This window comes from Brienomyrus brachyistius, chromosome 20 (assembly GCF_023856365.1).
Source record: "Brienomyrus brachyistius isolate T26 chromosome 20, BBRACH_0.4, whole genome shotgun sequence".
Classification (NCBI taxonomy): domain Eukaryota; kingdom Metazoa; phylum Chordata; class Actinopteri; order Osteoglossiformes; family Mormyridae; genus Brienomyrus; species Brienomyrus brachyistius.
Genome location: NC_064552.1, coordinates 3,216,963 through 3,240,462, shown reverse-complemented (window position 1 = coordinate 3,240,462; position 23,500 = coordinate 3,216,963). Strand labels below are relative to the sequence as shown.

The 23,500-nt window shown below is 48.9% G+C and overlaps 2 protein-coding genes across 3 annotated transcripts; one reads left to right on the top strand and one right to left on the bottom strand.

The window, feature by feature from the left end:
- Nucleotides 1-3,187: 3,187 nt before the first annotated feature.
- Nucleotides 3,188-9,165, top strand: LOC125716048 (proton channel OTOP3-like). The gene is made up of 7 exons (XM_048988283.1): nucleotides 3,188-3,716; nucleotides 4,086-4,222; nucleotides 5,101-5,159; nucleotides 5,242-5,396; nucleotides 5,848-6,533; nucleotides 7,599-7,769; nucleotides 8,211-9,165. Exons 1-7 carry the CDS (start codon nucleotides 3,374-3,376, stop codon nucleotides 8,379-8,381), a joined length of 1,722 nt encoding a protein of 573 aa, XP_048844240.1. The 5' UTR covers nucleotides 3,188-3,373; the 3' UTR covers nucleotides 8,382-9,165.
- Nucleotides 9,166-9,526: 361 nt separating this feature from the next.
- hid1b (HID1 domain containing b) lies at nucleotides 9,527-23,489 on the bottom strand. Of its 2 annotated transcripts, XM_048988278.1 has the most exons (20): nucleotides 23,339-23,489; nucleotides 23,009-23,211; nucleotides 21,696-21,845; nucleotides 20,352-20,522; nucleotides 17,495-17,614; nucleotides 16,252-16,358; nucleotides 16,017-16,133; nucleotides 15,700-15,928; nucleotides 15,557-15,613; nucleotides 15,299-15,439; nucleotides 14,445-14,535; nucleotides 14,209-14,360; nucleotides 14,039-14,117; nucleotides 13,788-13,952; nucleotides 12,931-13,158; nucleotides 12,093-12,208; nucleotides 11,771-11,857; nucleotides 11,252-11,343; nucleotides 10,974-11,132; nucleotides 9,527-10,770 (listed from the first exon to the last, which is right to left on the bottom strand). In XM_048988278.1, the coding sequence occupies exons 2-20, from the start codon at nucleotides 23,072-23,074 to the stop codon at nucleotides 10,707-10,709; spliced, it is 2,391 nt and encodes a 796-aa protein (XP_048844235.1). In that variant the 5' UTR covers nucleotides 23,075-23,211; nucleotides 23,339-23,489; the 3' UTR covers nucleotides 9,527-10,706. The 2 variants fall into 2 exon arrangements, with proteins under 2 accessions (XP_048844235.1, XP_048844236.1); XM_048988279.1 differs by lacking the exon at nucleotides 23,339-23,489 and having other exon boundaries at nucleotides 23,009-23,248.
- Nucleotides 23,490-23,500: the final 11 nt, after the last annotated feature.

Sequence of the window (23,500 nt, the reverse complement as noted above, 5' to 3'; positions counted from 1 at the left end):
CCAAATTAACAAATTCAAAATAAACAGATTTTGTGTAATAATGCACATTAAACAAAAAACAACCCTGTTACATATATATAGTAGCAAATTAAAAAGTAAAACATATTCGGTAAATCAGCATATATTTGCGCTGCTGCCTTTGTGCAAGATGCGTGGTAAAAGGCACAACTGTCCGATTAACGCGTGCTGACGCTGTGCAAACAGTAGCCGCTTAAACTCGGTAAAGGCCAATGAAGTTAAGAAAGGCTGAGAAAAATGAATAAGAAGAGACATGAGCCGAGGCGTCGACAGGAGAGGAGACCCTCATTCCTAAAAACGGGGACACCTCTGTTATTTGGAACTGATCTACCTATATTTCACTGTCCAGCCCCCCCGGAAGTTGCGGGGGTCTCCCGCATATAGACAGCGGCTTCGTGACGCCCCCTCTCTTTTTCCCCAAATACTACATCAGCTTGAGGGTCTTTGCTCTCTCTCACACACACTCACTCTAAAAAACAAATGTCCAGGATATTGTGTATAAACTTGCACGGGACCGTCATTAACATGCCGGAGAATTTACGTTTTAATAGCTGTGTGCCCTGAAGCTTTCATTTGTGTGTTTTATACAGTTTGGCTCACAAAAAAAGACCACAAAAGTGATCTTCCTTCGGCACGGCAGAACTGGCCATTTTAGTTTTGTCCCAGTTGAAAATGATACATGTACTTATTACATTAATACACAATCAAAATATTCTATTTACATAAAGGGACAGGACATGCTACTCCTCCCAGTTTTTTAAGGGTAATACCGTGATATAATACCGTCACCGTCCAATATGTGAAAAATACAGTGATAATAATTTTAGATATATTCCCCACCCCTACTGAGGAATATTTTCCCTCTTACCGCACAAAATTTACAGCCAGGTAATCTGTGTTTTTGTTTGTGCGGCTCTTCATCTGCTGTGTTCCTCCTCCTCTGCTCTTTGAACTTCAGCTGCTGAAGCTGAATGAGAAACGGAAGATGGAGAAAGTTTTGATGGCATATGAGGAATGGCTGGTGTGTGTGTGTGTGTGTGTGTGTGGGTGTGTGTGCTCTAACATCTCCTATGCATGTCTTGTCTGTGCTACAGGATTAGAGCCAAAGGTCTTCAATACCTGTAAGGAATTTCTGCATTTCTCATTTTCCAATTTTGGGGCTGTTTCCCAGACAGAGGTTAAAGCTTGTCCTAGATTTAAACAACCTTTTAATTAAAACTAACAGAAATCTGCTTTCTCACTCAAGATATAAAACAGTACTAGACTAAGACTAATCCTGACTAAACTCAGCTTGTTTCCTGAAGGAACATTAGACCTAGTCCAGGAACAAATTGAAGTTTAAATAAAATCTCACAGCAGGCAGGTTTGACTTCAGATTGATTGTTGTTTGCTGAAGAAGACACATGGATTACTTAGAGTATGTCAGTGATGATCACCGAATATCACCTGCTAGACAAATTCATGTTGACACAAGTGACCCTCTGCAATACTTTGATGAAGTCAGCTTCCGAGATCGTTTTCGAATGCATTGGAATCCAGTCTTTCATCTGTTACCCAAAGAGGACGGCCTGTTCCAGTAAGTCTGCAGATGCTCCTTTTTTGGTACGTGGCACCTTCCACAGAGAAGCTGGGGATTTATGGGAGCTCCGTGAACCAGCAGTGTGTAAAGTCGTTCACAGGGTATGCAAGGCCATTTGTGTATTGAGAAGATTTGCAATCCAAGTGAATTACAAGGTACAATTCTATGAATATGGGAGCTTTCCAGGAGTCATAGGTTGCGTTGATGGAACCCATATTCCCATAAAACTTCCCTCTGGCCCAGATGCTGAGGAATACAGGAATTACAAGAACTGGTTTTCCATTAATGTCCGGGGTGTATGCACTCCCCAGTTACAGCGTTCAAACATTGTCAGAAAGGTGCCACTCATGATTCCTGGATTTTATTTAACTCATCACTGTATGCTCAGTCTGAAAGGGGAGATCATAATGGATTATTGCTCGGTGACAGTGAGTATGCTCACAGGAATTCTTTGTTTACACCATACTTGCACCCAATTACAGCTGAGTAAAGGTGCTACAACCAAGTTCATATGAGCACTAGGGGTCTAGCGGAGAGCATGTTTGGGGTTCGGAAGAGTCGTTTTCAGTGCCTTCGGAAAACACTTCGATTCACGCCGAGAAGATGCTGCATTGTCATGATTACAACAGCTGTTCTTCGTAACTACCTGGAACAGCATGGATGCCCAGTCCCTCCAACACTAGAAGATGACGATCCAGATGTACCTTCAATTCCAACAAACCACAGAGACGGACTTGCATACAGAGATGCTTTTGCATTGTGCCACTTTAAATAGCTATTTTTGACATTATTTACCAATTCATTATTCAGCTGGAATATACATTTCCACATGTCATGGTCAAATTAATGTATTCTAAAAAGTGCATTTTTGTCTGGAATATTAAAGAAAGTCATTCAATACGATGTAATAAATATTTTTTATTTGTTGCTGGTATAATGAGACCCACCGCATCTCGCTCTCCATCTTCATTTCATGCTCCTCCTTTAGATGCTTCCACTTGTGTTCATGAGATTCAACAGCCAGTTTTTCATGGATTGAGACTCTTCTGTTCCTGTGACAGACATCAGCTTCTGAGGATGCGGAGAGGAAACCTCTCGCATGATGTAGATTTAATTTCAGCACTGGCAGGGATGAAACGAGTCCGGACCCCCCTCCCTCTTAACGCACATGTCACTCCCACGATATTGGTACAGACGTGTCCCTCTTGCCCATAAGCAAATCTACGCCCTTGGTCTGCATATTCTTCTAAATCCAAGATCTGGAGCTAAGTAGATGGACATTATGTAATTAACTGTAAACAAACCACTAATCGACAGTCAGAAAAGTAGTCCAGTACTCCAGTAGTGAACGGAGTATTAACATGCCTGTCAATTCACAGCCTCATCATTAAGGACAGGTAAGTAATTGTTAAGGTAGACTGATTTATACTCACATGCAAACTGATGTGGGAGAGCCTGTACGTGTTCGGGCTTGAGCTAGACGAGGTCACAGTGCCACACCCACGGTGGGACAGGTCCAAGTGGGGCTGAGACCTGGGGAGGGGATTTGAGCGAGCAGTCTGGCTCCGCCCCCGCATTGCCAAGCTCAAGTGTCAGAGCTCGCGTGCCCAGTTCCCGAGGGGGCAGAGGTAGAAGAGGACAGCCACACAGGGGGCTGCGAGAGAGAAGGAGATCAAAGCGAAGAAGGGAGAAGAAGGAGAGAGAGCAGTGAGGAAAGCTGGAAGGAGTGAGTGAAAAGACGAAGAGAGCGATACAAGGAGAGAAATAGACAGTAAGATGGATGAGGTTATGAGCCCTGGTGAAGATGTGCAATGTGATGTGGAGATGGTCACAAGGTCTGATCCTGACCCAGAAGTGGATTCAGAGCCGGAGTCGGTTCCTGGAGGCCGGCGCCTGTTCTCTGGTTTGCTAGGACTGAACGTGATTATGCTCGGCGCCGCCCTTATGGCGGCTGATGCCTTCTATGCCAATGGGCAGCTGCAAGAGGGACGCCAGGTCTTCATCCTGCTGCTGCTGCTACTCAGCGTGGTCTGGATGCTCTGGTACCTGCTGTGGTCACGCAAGCGACCCGGCCGCACGCCCCACACCGACCACCACGCAGGGGGCATCACCGTCGCAGGTAAGCAGGGCTGTTTAAACCTCATTGACTCACAGCGAAGTCTCAGCCAAACGCCCTGCAGCCTCCTGCAGAGCTCAAGTCCAACAGCAAACCTCCACCTTCCTCAAACGCCTGTAAAACAAATTCACTGGTAAATGACTCAGAGAAAACTGAAGTGTTTGGGCAGTGCAAGCTGATTAAAAGGCTTCCGTTTAGGACAGAATAGAATGGAATATTTTTATCATCGTTCAGTGAAAATTGATGTGGCACTCCAGTAAGACAAAAATATAAAATGATAAATAAAAATATAAAGCATATACAAAAAAAAATGTAAATGTATATCCCCTGGTGCCTCGCCCATCGCCCTCGACTAACCCCGCCCTCCCCCAGTGGTCCTGGTGATCTTCTCGGCCTTCAGCCTGTTCCTGCACATCTTCAGGATGGGTTACTTCATCATGATGCGGGACTGCAAGCCGCTGGCCGAGGTCCTGGTCCCCTTTGCCGAGGCGCCCTTCCTGGCTCTGCAGGTAGGATGGCGTGAGCCCTGCCTGCTCGGCTCCAAGTAAACATGTCAGCCCCGAATCAACTTCTGGATCCGTCCGGCCACCTGCTGGGACCTGCCTGCTGCCGTCAGCAGGAACTTAACCTCTCTGGAATGTGCAACACGTGCATAAGGTCAAGATGCAGGAAATACTTCTGCCAAAGGAAATTCATAAAAATATTTCATTTTCAAACTGCATAACATTTTCGTAGGGCAGCATGCTGGTGCAGTGGTTATCACTGTTGCCTCACACCTCTGGGACCTGGGTTCAAGTCTCCGCCGGTGTCACATGTGTGCGGACTTTGCATGTTCTCCCCATGTCGTCGTGGGTACTCCGGTTTCCCCCCACAGTCCAAAACATGCTGAGGCTAATTGGACTTGCTAAATTGCCCGTAGGTGTGCATGTGTGAGTGACTGGTGTGTGAGTGTGCCCTGCGATGGGCTGGCCCCCATCCCGGGTTGTTCCCTGCCTCGTGCCCATTGCTTCCGGGATAGGCTCCGGACCCCCCGCGACCCAGTAGGATTAGCAGTTCGGACAATGGATGGATGGATGGATATTTCATTGTAATAATAGATTTTCTGTATCACCATTAGACATGACAAAATAGTCAAAATAACTAAATGCTTTATACAGTATGTGATAATATATGCAGACAACATGGGCAGAAATTAATAGCTGCCACCATTGCTGCATGGCGATGTGCATTTTTAAATGTTTATTAAGTGTATGAGTGCTGATGATGTGGTTTGGTCGATCACATGACATGAAAGCTGTGCTGATATAACTTATAACTAAAAAAAATTGTGTGCAAGCCGTTTAGCATTAGCATTGTCACTGACCTGCTGATGTTTCCCTCTGTGCAGACGTATCTCCTGTGGGCTCACTCAAAGGACTGCATCCACAAGCACAAGATTCTCACCAGGTCCGCGATGACCCTCTAAACTGCAGTAATTATTTAGCTGCTTATCTCTCCTCGCGGTGTGACATGCGTGTGGGTCTCGCAGGTCCGGTCTGATGTTCTTGCTCTCTACTAACATCCTGCTGTGGCTGAATGCGGTGACTGAGGACACTGTGCACATGGAGATCGAGCTGGAGAAGCAGAAACAGGCCATCGCCAATGGCTCCCTGACTGAGAACATCACCGAGGGTCTGGAGTATGGTATGGGCTCTAATGGCAGAACCACAGCCACGTGAAGCTGCTCAGCAGATCAGCGTTACTGCATGTCCACTGCGCAATCGCAGGACATCATCTCAGATGCAGATTTTGGCAAAACACCTGCGCTTTGAAATATTACTGCTATACATAGACATATATTTTCTTAGTCATGACTTTGCCTGGTAGCAGGGTTTACAAAAACAGGACTATACATTTCATATAGGCTTAACAAAGGTTACCTGCTTACTGAAGCAGTTCCTGTTGACAGCAAGCATCCATTATTAACTATATTTGAAACAACTTACTTGGCTTGTGACTTTTACACTAAATTCACTTATTCAGTTGAACATTACGCAAGCTAGGCACCATGCTCAGATTTACACTTGCAAACTATTGATGTCAGGTTTCTTTCTGGAACTTTCTGCATTACAGCACAGTCTGTGTCTGCTTTCAGACCTCGCCGAATTCCCCAAATGTCAGTGCACCGAGCACACCCCATGCCTGGTGTTCCGCAAGGGCTTCGAGATCCTATACCCCTTCAACATCGAGTTCTACCTGATGGCGGGTTGCATGATCTACGTGATGTGGAAGAACGTGGGCCGGCGTGTGGGCAAAGCCCCACACGAGCACCACCAACACCATGACGTGATGCGCATCATCCGGCAGGAGGGCATCCTGCTGGGCCCACTGGCCGGCCTCCTAGTCCTCGCGATGGGAGCCGTCGTCTTCATCCTTTACCAGGTGTGGGTGAGTGACTCTCGCCGCGAAGACGCCTTCCTCGTCTTCTACGGCTACCACCTGGCCTTGATTCCTGCCATGTCACTGTTCTCGCTGGCTGGCATGATCACCTACCGCGTGGAGAGTAGGCTGCACGAAGCCAGCCACAACCCCACCAGAAGCCTGGACGTTCGCCTGCTGGTGGCAGCGGCTGTGGGCCAGCTAGCGCTCTCCTACTTCTCCCTGGTGGCCGCCATGGCCATTGGGTCCAGAGACCATCTGGGGAGCCTAGACCTTTCGTACAACCTCTTCAGCCTGCTGGAGCTGCTCCTGCAGAACATCTTCATCATTGAGGGGCTCCACCGTCACCCGAATCTAAGCCGCACCAGGACGAAGGGAAGGCTGGCTACCATCATGTTCAAGGCCAGTATCTTTGATTATACTCCTCATAGCACTTGGATTACAGGGGATTTACACTTGTGGTGGTTTTGGGTACTGCAGTGTTGTGTGAGTAGTGCAGTACCATTCAAAGGTCATGTGGCGCCCTAGGCAAACTTCACCGCCGGCGCCCCCTGTCTGAAACAAAGTGAAATTATCTTTCTCAGCCTGTGCTGCCCTCAGCACTGTGACTGTGTGTGTGTCACATACTGATCTGGACACAAATATCTAACTTCCGCTCGGCAGCCTGATCGAGAAGAACATCACCTCAGCCATGGCGTACAACCATTTTACAATTATAAGTAGGCGCAATATCACATCGTGATTATATGGTGCGTGCACAATTATCACCAGGACTGTAAACGGTGGGCGTAAATATTTGTCCAGACGCCGGAATTATATACTGATTTACTTTGGTAAGCAGATTAGCAGTATGACTAAAATATTCACGAGAGCATGTTTCATAAACTTGTCAAACTTCAAGCTGCATAATGTACCACTGTCCCACGACGCCTTTTCTTCCCTTGTTGATCTGCGATATCTCCTCCTTTGATAGACGTGGTGCCCGCTGAGCTGTCCCGTTCTTCACCCTCGCTTCAGTGCTTATCACTTCCATGGTTTACCAAAACAGTAGCATGTGGCTCCGCTAACTGAATTTATTAAACATAAAGATACGCCGAATGTATATAGTTCACTAACGTTTGGGCATCAGAGTTATGCTTCAGGGCGGTACGGGGGTGCAGTGGTCCGCACTGTGGCCTCACACCTCTGGGACGTGGCTTCGAGTCTCTGCCTGGGTTACGTGTGTGTGGAGTTTGCATGTTTGCAAATGTTTCCGCCCGTCATCTGAAGCCATGGTGATTATTGTGCATGCGAGTATATTGCAGTGCGACATAGAAACAACTCCTCAGAACAGACAACTTTCACTTTCACTTTTTGGAGCAACTCTCAGATATTTGCAAACCTCGTCGCATTTGCTTTGACTTAATTGTTCCTCAGCGGATAGAAAGCATGCACTTATAGCCCAGTGATTGTCTGGTCCAAAAACAGAAAAAGAAGGGAGCTGCTGAGACCCCAGCGGTGAATGAACCTGGAGGAGACGCTTTGTTAAAAAGAGGGCCTACAGCACCACCTGCAGGTGTGAAGGTGAACAACACCAACAAGCGCACCAAGAGAGTGATTCAAGAGATTTGTGCATTCCTCATCTTGGGCAATGTCATGGTGAGTGACTCTGTGGGACAAGAGATGATGGAATAAGTAGAATATAGTAATGCAAATATAAATACCAAATTGCCTATATACATTCCTGACAATATCCATAGGAATGTTCGTCCTCCAATGAGCTACAGTCAGGTTGGGCCAATCGAAATTCAAGGGTATTTAGGTAGAACTAAGGCTTAAACCACTTTCTTATCTGAAAAAAACATGGTTATATGCTTATTGAAATGTTTGCTTACAGGACACTAGGTGGCGTCATTGTCACAATCGTTCTTTCTGTGTTTCCACCTCTGATGTACAGATGTGCTGTCAGTTGGTGTTGAGTTTCGCCTAGTGCATGTATTAGACAGGCTTGTACTGAAATCTGGATGCCCTGCATGATGAGGTGACCCTTTCTCCTTCTCCATCCCTCTCCCTGCTCCATATCTCCACCTCCCGCCACAGTTGTGGGTGATCCCAGCCTTCGGCGCTCATCCCCAATTCGAGAACGGACTGGGGAAGCAGTTCTATGGGTTCCAGGCCTGGTTTATATTTGTCAACCTGGGCCAGCCACTAGTGGTCTTCTACAGAATGCACTCTGTAAGGGCACTGATGGGGCTGCTGATCTCAGCCTGAACAGCAGGAGGCGATATAAGCCATACTACTGCACTGGAGGATGTGAATATTTTGGATCTGTAGCATGAAGCCCTGCTATCCAGCCTAAGATTCACAGGGAAGAAGAAAAAAGACTTTTTCTTATTTAAGGGAGTCAAATAACATGGTCGAAATAAAACATTTGCAGTGACACAAATGTTGCATTTGATACCCACTGTTAATTAGTTCAAAATATGGTCAGGACTTAAAGTATTAGGTAATCTAACTGTTACTAAGGCCCTTTTATAGGATATATCAGACTGAACTGACACCCTAAATACATACCCTGGACACCAGAGACCAAGCATCAGTCAGGGGCTCAGCTAGTAACAGACAAAATGACGCTTCCTGAACCACTTGCTATATTTCTTGACCCCACTAGATGGTGCTATCTGTTCAAAAAAGGACACAAAGCATGGCCAGAGAGCAAAGCCAGAGTGTGGCTGGAAAATACAGCAGATGGTTCATGAGGCATCATTTCGTCCATCGCTACCCGATATGCTGATATTCACTCGCCACCCACAGGCATTGACAAGCAACGCAAGATCACCATCTAGTGGGGTAAAAAAAATATTCACGGTCACTTCATCCATCACTAGGCTTAACCACTCATGAATACTTTGGATCAGAGCTGGTATGAATCCCAGCATGTGTGAGAGGCAGCAGCCCAGCGGTGGAGCCCCGGCGTAAGTCTCCTGTGCAGATGTTCATGTTCTTGCACACAAATTGGCTAATTAGCTAACTGGCTAATTTTACTGATGTTGTGTTTCCATTGAATGTATGCACAAATTCTGGCATGAAAAATCCCAAGTACATGTAGGTGCCTGGCCAATAGAGTTCTGATACCGAAGAACATAATGAAAGTGGCCAAGATGGTGTGAGTTTCGCTTTAGAGAAGCCGGAACTGGAGCAATTTTATCGGCCAATTTTACATCAGCATGAAAGTCATTTTCATGGGAATCACAGGCCCTGTTCTTCAACCCTGACCATGCTTTTGTCAGTCAGAAAATTCACTACAGAGATTAATCAGCCTTTGTTATGATCAACGTCCTGTTCTCTTGTTAATAAAACAATACTTAACGTGCAGCCCTACTCCTACTCCCACCCCTTGCAAGAATGTTCTGTAATTCATTTATAAAGGGTTTATTTTATAATATACTCTACATATCTTTCAGACAGAAAAATACTCATTCAAACAGAAACCACAAATTATATCTCATTCTGTATACATACATATATATTAGACTGTATGAGCCACATTGATATACTGGCATTATAACATCACAAAGCGAGACACTGGTCTGACACCATCAGGGGAGACCCCCCCCCCCCCCCGATGACAGACGCCCCCACCCATCCCCGACTGGGACAGTCAGGTGCCGTCACTTCCCTGCTACAGAAACTACCTCCCATTGGACCCTGTAGTAACACTGGATGCCCCTCAAACAGCATCCACAGGATCCGTCGTGAGGAAGCCCAGCTTTCACACGACTTCCTTCCATCTTGTACCTTTTGTCGTCCATAAACAGACTTGTTTTATTTAGGGGGATAAAAAAAAGAAAAGCCAGTCACAGGAAAATGAAAGAGGGAAGAAACATCGATAAATGCGGCAGCCGGGATGTTTTTCGTTACCTGTCAGGATATTTAACCCCTGAATTGCTGGCAAGTGACCGTTTTTGGTCACGCAAGAAAACCGCACGCATCTGCTTTGACAGGATACTTCAGCAACGCCATGTAACTAGTGCCCTGAGGTGGGAGAGGGCGACTCCCACAGGCTCGGCAAACACACTGACAAAAATTATTCAAAAGAAAAGAAAAACAGAAGACCCCCTCCCACCAGATACCTAAAACAATAGCTATTTTTAACTTTCAGAAAAGGAAAGGAAAAGCTTCACCGTGTATATATCCGATTTACCAGGTGGCAGAAGCCACCTCACAGAACACCTGGCAGTCAGGTGTCCTTCAGGAACCTGCACAAGATCATGTGATATTCATTGCCTGGTTGTCTTGGAAACAGGCAAAGGGGCCATCCGCCTCTGGGTCTGTTTACTGTGGAGGTTAATGCTAGAGGTGCGGGCAGCAGGAATGCTAAATTGAATTGGAAAAACAGACAAACACACAGCATAGCCTCCATCCTCCGGTTCTTTCTCCTCCCTCTTCCTCCTCAGACCGGGAGAAGTACTGGAGGTGGGCTTTGTGGGCAAAGCAAATGCCGACTGTTGGTGGTCATGGGGGAGCAGAGCTGGGAGGGCAAATAATAAAGTACCACGCAGTGTCCTGGCATCTCCTCTTTTCTCATCGGCAAACCTACACTCTCTGGATCTCAAAGAGTCGGACATCCGTGTCATACCAGATGGGGGGGTCCACATTACTGTAACAAGGGAAGAGAGAAGCCGCCTTTCAGAACAGCATAAAGGACGGCATCACACTGCTAAACTTCTGGATTAAACTATGAATCAGTCAAAGTCATTTCCAGATCTGAAATTCATTAAGGGTCAGTTGGGCTTGACAACCAGTTACAGTCTCCGATCCTCTAAACGCCCGCGGACTCATTCCGCCCACAGCTAGACTTACCGCAGGTAGATCACACCCCACATGTAAGTGCGAAACCACATGGCAGTACCGGCGTTGGCCTGGTACTTTCGGATCAGGATGGGGTGGGGGACAGGCAGGAGGCCCACCAGAGTGCCATGCTGCAGGAACTTCAGGATCTCCGACTCGTCCGTCAGGCCCCTGGAGGAGGATCAAGTTGGGCTCATGTTCTTACCAACATACTCCCCTCCCACACAATCTCTGTGCAGCAGAAGCAAAAGCCAGACATGGTCTCCAGCAGAAGACTGGTAGCATCTCACTTGTCAATGCAGATCTTCTCCACTTGGGGCACCAGGACCTGGAGCAGGCGCATGATTGTCTGCAGAGGGAGTTTGGTCTTCCAGGAGAGCACCTGTCAGAGGAGAGAACAGCTTACTCTCTGTGCTCCATGGTCTCCAAGCTGTGTCCTCCTTACAGGAGATGATCACTGAGGTGTGCAGGTATTTGCCCCGAATTCCATGGCAGTTCATTTGGGGAAATTTGAATCTGGACGTTCTGGATGTGAATAAGGCGCTGAATTCTATTGCAGCTAAACAGGTCATGTAAGGTCAGGAGGAAGAGAAGGTGGCAGCCTAGTCTGGGGGGGGGGGGGGGGTGCACTTTATTTTGGCCAAAGGAAGAGCTGAGTTGGGTTTCCTGCATTCCTACATGCCTCTCTCTCTGGGAGTGAGTAGCTGTAACTACAGGTCATTACTCATTCATTGTAGGACATGTTGGAGGTTCTAGCAGCTGAGTTGGTGGGTGATTGGCAGTTTTGAGGTGGGGAGAGGTGGACTCACCCATTCTGGGGTGGGGGTCCAGCTTGAGACCGAGGACACACTGGACAGACGCCTCCGGGCCGTTTCGGCCTCTGTGTAAAACACGTCCTGGGAGGAGGGAGGGGACCGGTGAAGACTTACTCACAAACACATACACACACACAGCTTTGTAATTATATATTTGTGGGGACTCACTATGGGGGAAACTCTAATGCCAACATGATGACCTCAACCCCTCCCCAGCCCAAAACTTAACCATAAGTAACTAAACGAAATACAAGACTTTCACAGATCTTCGTGGGGACCTGAAAAGTCCCACCCCCAGAATAAAGGGGGCTGCTACCTCGTTATCCCTTCCCGAGTTGGATTCCGTGTCACTGTGGTCCGACGGGGTGTGCTGTACGGAGACCATGGTGCCATCCTCGGACACCTGCGACTTCTCAGTCAGCTTGTCAATGCCTGTGGGCGGCGAGTGAATATCAGAGCATATCAGGTAGTGCTGGACACAATGACGCCTCATGAAACATTTGCTGTATTTTCCAACCACACTCTGGCTCTGCTTTGAGGGCCATGCTTTGTGCCTTTTTGAACAGAGAGCGCCATCTAGTGGGGTCAGAAAATATAGCAAATGGTTCATGAAGCATCATTTTGTCCATCACTGATATCTGGATAAATGGTGGTTATCTTGAATTCCTCATCATGATGTAACAGATAAGCCCAGTTATGAGCAAATAAACATAGCTGGGATTTGAAGGACCAGTAAACCTTCATGGTACAGAACAGGACTTCACTTCTCCTCTGTCAATGTAGCCTACATTTTGCCACACCACCCAGTAGGTGGTGATCACAGGGCAATAAGCTGATACGCAACATTACCCAATGGAAAACTGTTCAATTCAATGAATTTATAATATGGCAGGTTTATCAACACAGCGGCCCCAAAAGGTCTAAAAAACATAACCCAAGGTTGGGAAAATTTTGTTTGTATTAGATAGAGAAGTTAATTATAAATTATAAAGGCTGCCTGAGAGCCGCCGGCTGACCAGAGAGGGCCTGTCCCGCTAACTGTGAGCGATGAACCAGGCAGTGATAAAACGTGTGTTTGCATCCCATGACAGAAACCGGCGTCGGGGCATGTAGGCAGGGTGTGTGGGCAGGGCCTGTGGGCGGTGCCTCAGTACCCGGGGTGGCAGCCAGGCTGGTCTTCACCGTGCCGGGCTCAGCGGGGGCCGCGGGTCGCGAGCCCTCCATGGACACGGTCTCCTGCGAGTTGGTGCGCGAGATGGCCTCAGGCGAGCGCTTCTTGCGCTGCAGAGCCTTCTGGATGGAGCCGGAGTCTGACGGCAGGTTGGCCAGCTGGTGGAAGACGGCCCGCTTGCGGATGATGGCGTACACCAGGTTACAGTTGCCTGGGGGTGAAGGGGGGTGTTGGGGGAGGGGTGATGGAGAGAGAAAGGTCAGGTCAGAATGGCACATCAAGCGTTCCAGTTTCCAAAACAAGTAGGACGACAGGTTTAGCCATCAGTTAAGAGGGTGGAGGGCTAATATATTATAATATTAATATATTAATATTAATGCCTCCTGTGTCTTGTTAAGCAGACTTTACTGCAACAGGCAGGATACAGTGTGTCAATTACAAAAAAAACAGTATTTGTTAAAAATGAGATTTCCCTTCATCAGTGTTCCCCAGTTCCGGTCCTGGAGGGTCAGTCTGTAGCACAGATTTCCCTGCTCAGACACACCAACTAAACCTAGTAATTAGCTGGTGAGTAACGTATGTCTGAGCCAGGAAACCTGCAAACTGTGTTGTGGACTGACCCACCAGGACCGGGACTGGGGAACCCTGCACTGCATGAGATTAACAGCAGAAACTCTGGTGGGGAAAGAAGCAACAGCTGCATAATCAATGGAAACGCAAAAGCTAATAACTTAGAGCAAAGGTGGAGCCTTTGAGATGCACATGGACTAACTGAGACTGTGGTCTCACACACACTGGAATTCGCACTGGTTCCCCCATCCACCATCACTCTGTTCTTACCATCAAACTGGTACTGAATGATGTTGTTGAAGACCTCCAGCAGGAAGAAGACCAGGTGATGGTTCTGCGAGACAGAGAACAGAAACCAGGGCGTGGAGAAGGCTTCTAGAAGGTGCAGGAGCTTGTTGGCTGCCACCATGGACAGACTCTTCAGGTAGGGCGAGACTGTGGACGAGGGGTTAAATGCCATTTATTCGGTGTTTAGTCAGATAAGGAGCAGTTCACACATCCGACCAGCAGGTGTCACTCACCGTTCACAACAATGGTGAGCAGGCAATCAAAGAGTGGCTGCAGACGCTGGTGTCCGCTTGTGATGATTTTGTGGAAAACCTGTGGCGAGTACCGACATCTATGGATAAGAACTGAGACGGGGAGGCGGCAGTAGCTCAGATGAAGAGTGCTTACGAAGGCGAGCACGCACCACGATGAGGAGATCAGCGTGGGTGCCCGTGAAGACGGGGATGTCCATGGGCACGCGCACCGTGTAGGGCTTGTTGAGCCGAACGCCAAAGTTCCTCTCACCGCTCAGCAGCAGTAGGATGAAGACGCCGATGTGCATCAGGCCCACGCGAGCTGTGGAGTCACGTGCACACATCAGGGCAAGATGCACACACCGGGCGTGCGTGTCACTTCCTGTGGGCCATCACACACACTCACACTGGTCAGCTCGGGCGTCGTTCAGGTAGTACAGGATGGGTACCAGGACATCCAGCACGTCACTGCTCTTCAGGACGAAGAAGAGGAATTTCTGCAAGACACCAGCAAGACAGAGCAGGTCAGACGAGATTCAGGAGATTGTAGTCCTGGACGTACCTAGGATCTAAAGGAAAGAATACAGGCCTTGCATAACCCACTGGGACACCCCGTTCAACAGTGTAAGAGCAACGAGTTTAGGGAAAGACAGATATTTATTGACAGTAAGCCTGTAGGACATTAAACCACTGCCATTACACCAAAACCACCCCCTAAACGTGACAGGGGCGGGTTCAGGGGCGGGCAATCTTATCCAGAAAGGGCTGTTGTTTTGCGAGGGTTTTTGCTGCAACTCCTTAATCAGATTACTAATTAGAGGACTGATTGGCTAAAGAGCCCTCACACCTGGGTTTGAACAGCTGACCTAATGGTTACCCCAGAAACCTGCATACATACTGACCCTTTGAGGATAAGATTGCCCAACCCTGGCCTAAGGAATTGTGCCTGTGTGTGAATTCACAACCTTTAGTCCCACGTGATGCTCAAAGCTCCGAGGGGGTTAGGGAGTTCTACAGTGGTTAAGGAACCTTTTTGACTTCAGGAACCACTCAATGATATTGGCAGGGGTGGGGTAACACCAGCTGTGAAATGACTGGGATGGTGGGACACACAACACAATTAATCTAGACCAATGCTGGGAAGAGAAGCCCCTGGTCTAGAGGATTATCTAGCAGGCTGTGAACCACATATCAGGAATCTCAGTGCTCCTGAGGTCCTCCTCAGTGAGGAACATCTCCAGGGCTCTCAGCCTTGCGCACCTTGTTGAAGTCACACAGCTTCCAGAAGAGCACCAGGAGCTCCTGGTGGAACTGGATCTTTTTGGTGGAGTTGGGCAAGTAGGTCTGAATCAGTGGGTTGGTCAGCAGGCGGGCTAGACCCTTCAGGATGAAGCCAAAATCCTATGGGGGGCAGGGGGGGGGGGCAGGAAAACACAGCTTACTGACACAGAATCACAGGGACAATAAATAATGAGGTTGAACCAGAGTGATTTACTCTACATGTGGACTGAGTCTCACCTCCTCCCTGTGGATCCTAGACAGGTAGTTCACAAACAGGTTGTCTGGGCCCACGAACTGCATACAAGAGAAGGCTGTGTGAAATATGCATCACCATGGCAACAGCGTGAGCCAACCACAACGCTGAGGGGCGGGGCTCGTACGTCCTGGTCGTCCAGGCTAGCGGGCGAGCCCGTGGAGTCCAGGGCCTGACTGTGGCCGGGGGCTGCCCCACCCTCATGCTCCAGGGTCACGATGAGGATCTGCACGGCGTGCTCCACCAGCTGCTCACGGTAGTCGGAGAAGAGCAGGTGGTTGTAGGGGATGCCATATCCCACGGGGTCGTAGGCACACACCACGTTGAGGAGGGAGGTGAAGAGGGGCAGGGCATGCCTGGCCAGGAGGGGGCAGCGAGGGGACGTTAGTGCTGCGCTCTGCATGAGTGCATACATGGGTGCACGCTCCCGCGTTAGCATCTCACCTGTTGTCCGTGGAGCAAAAGAAGGTCACCCAGGGGTTGAGGATGTTGTTTTCCGAAGATGGAGGGAGATACATGGCCTCAGAGAAGCAGGTGAGCAGCAACTTCAACAGCTCTGTCCTGAACAAGGGTAGGAAGGAGCGGAGGAGACAAGTTAGCAGTTAGCGATCCGGCTAACAGGGGCTTACTGGGCTCGGACCTGCGTTCAGACCCCCTCCGGTCCGTGCTGTGAGCTCACCTGTTGAGGTCGTGGATGTAGTTGAGGGGGGGCGACTGGGCGAAGCCCACCCCGGCCTCCCAGATGTACTCACAGCTGTCCAGGGTCTGGATGTCCTCTGCAGTGTCCTGCGGGAGGCAGAGAGCATGTGACCACGTCACCACACGCCCGTGTGAGTCATCTGGCGCTTAGAGCACGCTGCAGCCGGGCCAGGCATCGAGCCACGCGGAGCGTCCGTTTGGGGAGCTCTTAAGGGCAAGGGCCCCTTCATCGGGGGAGGCGTGTGGTTGGGGGAGGAGGCATCACCTCAGCGCTGCCAGCGCTCTGGGGAAAATCCACCATCACCCCCAATGACGAGGAACAAATAACACCCCCCAGGGACCTTGGCTGACTTTGGCCCGCAACCCGGGGCTGCTATCAGGCATATGGCTTTATCTTATGTTATTATTAGTGTGGGGGGGGGGAGGGGGGGGCGTGCAAGAAAAAAAAGGTCCATCAGGTTCCTTTCCCATGTATGACGGAAGGTTTTTACAAAAACTGCCGTATCAAACAGCTAGTGAATATTTCATCAGACGGACAGACAGACAGAGAGAGTAGGCCAGCCAGGCTACCCGGCGCCCTTTCGTCTCTGCAGGCTCGCTCAGCGGTCACAGACAGCACCTCCGGTTACAGCGATCCTGATAATCGCAGGATCATTGGAGCCCCCCCCCGGGACTGGGCACAGACACTGACTGTCACCATGGGGACAGGAGGACACTCTCAGCGGCACCTGCTCTGGCATCCCAGCTTTTCAGATTCGCATCGTATGATGATGATGTCACTGATGAAGATCTCCGAGCTCATTCATCTACTTCTCAGACCCCCCCCCCCCCCCCCCCGTCTTCAGGGACCTCCCCAAGTCCGCATAATTACTGCATCCAGCGACTCACCTCAGTTACATAATTAACTCCATTATTAATGGTTATTATACCTCAAGTGTGCTGGACAGCTTGAGTAGGAGGGACCTAGCCTCTACGGCCAATGGAACACTAGAAGCCCATAACTGAGTCTGACCAATCAAAGACAGCCTTTCCAGCCCCCCCCTGCCCCCACCCCGGTGAGTACTTCCAGTTAATGTTCTACATGAACTTAAACACACACCTTCAAGCAGTTCCTTGTCCTCTGTCAACATTCCTGTTATCGCCAGAACTCTCCACCACTTTAGGTCAAGACCCAAGCACCAGAACAGCGGCGTATCCCTTAAGACCCGCTGGCAACAACTCACCAGCGCCCCCCTCCTGTGGCTATGCACGGTGAAGTCGGGGCAGAAAAGCAGGTCGGCGACGGCCAGGAGCAGCAGCTCGGCGAGCGGTCGGGCTCCGTCATCGTCAGCATCGCCGTCGGCCTGTACCAAGCACATTTTTTGGGAGGGGGGTGGGGGGGTATATCTCCTTACACATTTAATAAGACTGATATAAAATGTCTACAGAGGAACGCCACTGCATCAGGAATAAACAGCACGACTGAAAGTGGGGGCAGTTTCTGGGCTAAACAGTACAGAAATGACCAAATCTGAAAAACAATCTCACCCCCCCTCCTGCTTCCCCTTGCCCTTCTAATCCACACTGACAGACACCAAATAGGTGACACCCCCTCCAGATCACATGGCAGCTTTAATATTTTATTTATTATATTTTATGTATTGATGCACTTTTAAAAAAAAATAAAAAATGCAGAGTCAGACAGTCCCTAATGATGAATATTTGGGGGCGTAAGGACCTGCAGTCCAATCCAAACCCCCTGAGCTACACCCCCCCCCTCCTTTAATTAAAGGCAAGCTGGTACCCAGCAGGGCCAAAATGAGGGACAAACAACGGCAACGGTGTGGAAAGCCGAGGACTCGCACGGACAGGCAGGCATGACTCAGAATGCTGGGTAACAGGAGACCTCAGGTCCATGCTGGCTGCCCACTCCAATAAGACATATCATCCTCCGCGGGAGAGCAGGGGCTGGGAAGGCAGCGACCACATCGACACCGATCCAGAATGTCTGCTGACATGCAATGCATGCTGGGATGGCTGTCGGCCGAAACGGCCTACGTCCCAGAGCTGCATGGCAAGGAGCAGGAAGCGCCTGAGGGACATATCAGCCACCTGCATCAGATGTAATCCCAGTGTCCATGGCAACGACCCCCAGACAGGGTACCTGGCGGATAGCGGATGCCGAAAAGGAAGGCAGTATTTTCCAGAAGCATTCTGTGCTCACAGAAGTCGATTGTGGCCGGACAAAAGAGCCGCTTGTTACTGCCGCACGATCCTGAAGTCCTCGGCCACGCAAAACGACGAAGGAGGATATGGGCAGTGAGAGCGGAACAATGACCCCCTGTGTCCTGGCTGGGGGTCACTGTAGACGCTCCTCAGGAACGGTAATAAAACCCCGCACTGGGGGGGGGGGGGGGGCAAGGCTGCTTCATCAAGACCTGGGTGCCGGATCCCACCTGAAGCGATCGCGCTGTTTGGTTAGTGTCTCCAAACATAGGAGGGTCCAGCAAAGTATGGCACTCCTCTGCGTTTACACCCGGGGGGGTGCAGGCCACAGCCCACACTGGCGACCCAAGAAGTCCCCCCCCTAAGAGGACGGGTCAGTCTCTCATGGCAACACATCGCGCTGTTTAAAAAACCAAAGCCTTTTAACTCGGCAAGGCATTCAGTTGAGGTCAGTTAACTGCACCATAACACAACCCATTGGCATTAATGAATAACCAAGACTCTCCTCCACACAGAACGCCACACTGCCGTCCTCCTGCTGTCCAGCCCACGAAAGCTACGGACGTGCACGGATTCCAATCGACCCGAGGCAGTTTTTTGTTTTTTAATTTACACCCGCGGTGATATTTCCGTCTCGTCCAGAGCGACACAAACCAGAGAGGAAAAATAAACAAATCAGAGTAATGGAGGATGTTAGCAAACGTGACTATGGTGATCCCCGGTTACCATGGTGATCCCCGGTTACCATGCGGCCTGCCATAGGCTTTTGTGGCCTGCTGCTCCCTCAACTGTCACCGCCCCACATCCTTGTACACATCTCTGACCAAGCCTCTTTGGATACACATTCATGAGCAAAATTCCACACCCACACCCAGGGTGCATGTTCCACAGCAAAGCTCCCAAAAGCAGAGGAGCTACCGGGAATTATGGGTAAGTTCCTGACATCACAGTGCGTCGACTCCCAGCTCATTCAGTAGGCTTGTCAAATCAAGGATGTTTCATTTAAATTAGGGCTGCAAAATATCACATGGCAATAACATGGAATAATCACCAGGGTTTTTGTGGGCCCTAAATGCCTGTACAGCAGCAAAAAGCCAGCATTCAGACAAGCGCTTACACCTGTCATCTAAAACCCTTAGTGATCATTACGTCTGCGCCACATAATCGCGATTATATCGCAGTGAATATCCTGCAGCCCTGTTTAAATGTTTAAGAGTCTAAAAAACACGTCTTTCTCAAAACTATAAGTGATTGATCTATCAATACCCAATAAAGCGGTTTGTTGAAGAATCACAGTGCTTTTTGCCCATGTGTCGCTTCTGATGTGTGACCGAACCCCCCCCCCCCCCCCAACTTCCTGCAGTGCACCAGCCAAGTCGCCGACATTTTACTAGAGTAGGAGTGTCCACTGTGTAAATAATGCCGACACACTTCACCACCCTTAAAGGCACCGGGTGGGAATCTAATGTCTTATAAGCAGGAAATGCCAGACATCACAGGCTGCTTCCGCATGGTTCCATAAACCTTGTGTGCTGATCCAGAAACTTCTCACAACTCTTATACACTTCCTGCAACTTGCTACCCACCTCCTGATTAAATGTGCACCAACCGCTGATAAACCAGTGACTCACCCCAACGTCTTTCAACGTCATTTTTTTAAATCAGGACACCCACATTACTTTTGAATGTCCGCTCCATTGTTATAGGTTGTTATTTATCTGGTTAATTCTCCAAAAACCAGAAATCAGAGGGTCGCAGAGTCTGCTGGGTGAGGATTCTCCCGGATGGGCTGGTGACCTCCACACAAAACGCTTTCAGGAGAGACACGGGGCAATAGGAGCAGTCAGACATGAAGCCAGCCTCCCTCCGGCTTACCCCGTCCCGGCCGGCTCCAGGCACAGTGGACCAGAAGAACCCTCTCCAATCAGGGTCCTCAAAGATGTAGGGTAGGATGCGTGTGAGCAGCCGGGCGCAGTTCAAGACGATCTGCTTCTCCTTCTCCGAGAGGCAGCCAGACTCCGCCCCCTGGACCAGCTTCTCCACAGCCTGGGGGGGGGGGGGGGGGGGGGCACACATGGCACCGATGCTCAGCGACACACGTTTCATACGTGCAACATGTGACACTCGTACAAGCGAACAGGAGGCTTACTGTACACACTGTCAGTCTCACACACGCACACGAAGCTCTTATTCTGAAGCGACACGTTTTCATAGCAAAGCCCACAGTCAAACATCAAAACAAAAGCACTTTGCCGAGCAAAGAGTTTAAAAATGACAGGAGAAAGAACACAACAGACCATCTGCTGCGGACAGCAGACCTCTGACCCCGAATGTCACGCAGAGCAGAGCGACGTGCATTTTGGAGTGAAGAGAGCCTGCATTCCTGGCAGCCTGGCTGTAACCGCGGAGCGACGACACCCACAGTGACGTCCTGCCTGGCCTGCCGCTGTGAACAGACCCGCGGGTCACGCAGACCCCGCAAGCCAAACAGCAGCTTCACTGGGGTCTCACAAAAACCTTATCTGAGCAAACCCAGACCCAATCAATCCCCCAGAGGGTGTGGCTCATCCTTCCTTCCCTCCACCCGTTCCCTTTGTTTTCCTTCCGACCAGCCAATCGGGAAGCGGAATGTGCGAGTCCTTTCCCCCCCATCTCTGCTGCCAGCTGTGTGACTCCCTCGTCGTCCCAGAAAACGCCCCCACCACCCCATGCCCACCCCCACCACTGCCACGGGAACAACGTACCAGAGGACATTTGTAACAATAAAATTATTTATTAGAAACCTCCTAAAAAATTTATGTAATTTTTACAAAATAATAAATAAATAAAAACCCATCAATGACAGAGTTAATACAACAGACACAAAGGGTGAATCAACAACCTAGAACAGGACAGGGGGGTGATTCTAACATGAGGGTGAATTCATTCTGCATAATACATCATACTCATCCTTGGGCTGCCCTTTCACAGCGAGAGCCTGAGGCTTCAGGGGGGTGGCAGGGGGGCCCTATTCATCCACTTCATCCCACGCCCTTGCAGGAACCTCATGAGGAAGCGAGAACTCCATACCTACCCGCCCAACAGAGGGCAGTCTTGCGCCTCAGGGCTCACACCCAGATCCCATCCTGGTGGGAGCACTTCACCACACTTCCACCTACAGCCCCTGATTCACTACATACATCCACCCACCCATAAAAGAGTCAACCCCCCCAGGCGTACCTTATAGCAGAGTGTGGCCAAATTTGAGGGAGACTCTTCACGGACTGCCCGTATTTCAGCAGCAGGGACCAGCGCAAACACATCCTGGACAGTGGTGATCGTATCAGCCCAGAACTGATCCCAGAAAGCATCGTCCGTCGCCTCGACAGGCTGTGGGAAAGTAATCAAGCGATTCACATTAGACCTTATACTAATTCGAGCATTTTGATTAAAGCTATTTCGTCGTTTGTATAAAAGATCCCGCTTGTAAGGAAAAAATCTAGGTATTTAATCTTAATCGGTTAACGGTTCAACTGCATATTTGCAGCAAAAGAAAACGGACATAAATTATTTTTAACCGGAGAGCTGATCGCGAGAGTCAGACACTCAAGACAGTTATATTATATTGCTGATTTTTATATAGCTAAACACCACGAAGCGCCTCAGAGTTCACGGCGAGCTCTTCAGACATTATCCGGAGCTTCTGCATTGACGTCGGTCCACCTTAAGGCACCTGCCGCATCTGGAGGGAATAATCCTTAAAACCACGTCATCCATCCATCCATCCATCCATCCAGCATCGGCAGCTCGTCCGTTTTTGACCAAATGCTATTCAATTGACGTAAAATACTTTAATAAATTAATGCTTCGGTCAATGTTTATATGTAAGATAAGAATCCCACTTAAAGCACAATGACACACGAAGCTCGATATACTTATTATGCGCGGCGGCCCACCTTAAAATGACTTCACCGCTTAAGTTTAATTATATAACCGCCTTGAATAAACGATTTACTAATTGCCGGAAAATTATTTAAAAGACGGCACACTATAAAACAATGCATCTCGGTTTATCGATTGTTAAAATTAGGAATATTTCGGTCGAGCCTGGCGAGATTCATATCGGAAAATTGCAATTCGGTTTGCCAATGAGAAAACTGTCTGGGATCGTTATAATGAAAATAAAGATCCGTAACGTAGAAGAAAAAAAACGTGCATTTATTATACAAAAGGGAAATTACGGTCCGTTATCGGTCACTTACAGTTACACCGTAGTGACAGCAATTACTGCCTATAAAATTCCCAAGAAATTAAATCCTATTGAATCTGGCTTTGTTACAAAATACCACCATTCACCATACGTATAACGCTGCTGTAGGAGTTCAGACATCTAAATCCCCCCGGTTTCCATCCCATCACTGATGTTGCTGTACCATCTGGTGCGTTTTAGTTGCTATTTTTATCCCTTTGCATTAGCGCATTGTAACTTGGCGCGCGACCCCTCATCACGCGGATGCTTTTATTATAAAGACTATAATGTAAAAAACACCAACCTGCGTTTTCGTCGTCAGCTGTATTACCGCCTTCCTGAAGTTGAGCTTGGAGTCCGAGCCCCCCATTTTGCGTGTGTGTGTATGTGTGCGCGGTTTCTCCTCCGCCCCTGGTGCTCCCTCCCCCGCGTGTGCCGCCCTGGCGGAGGCGACGGCCGGAGCGCAAAGCAGGATCCAGGATCAGCCACTTCCGCTTCAGCGCCTCACTGATTACAGTCGCAGTACATAATAAAAATATATAACCCGTTTCTCCCCTTAAACCTCCCCCAAATCAATAAAACATTTATTTCAAATTATTCTTATAAGACCAAAATGTATTTTAACAAGACTTACGTTTATCATCAAAGCAAGTGTAAGCTTAATCAAGTAACAACTGTGAAGTATTAATTACACAAAGACCTTAGAGTAAATAATACAACAAAACGAAACAGAAAAACGTATTCTAATCCCGTCAGTATTTCTTTCCATTCGCAGGCGGTCATTACATGTTAACAA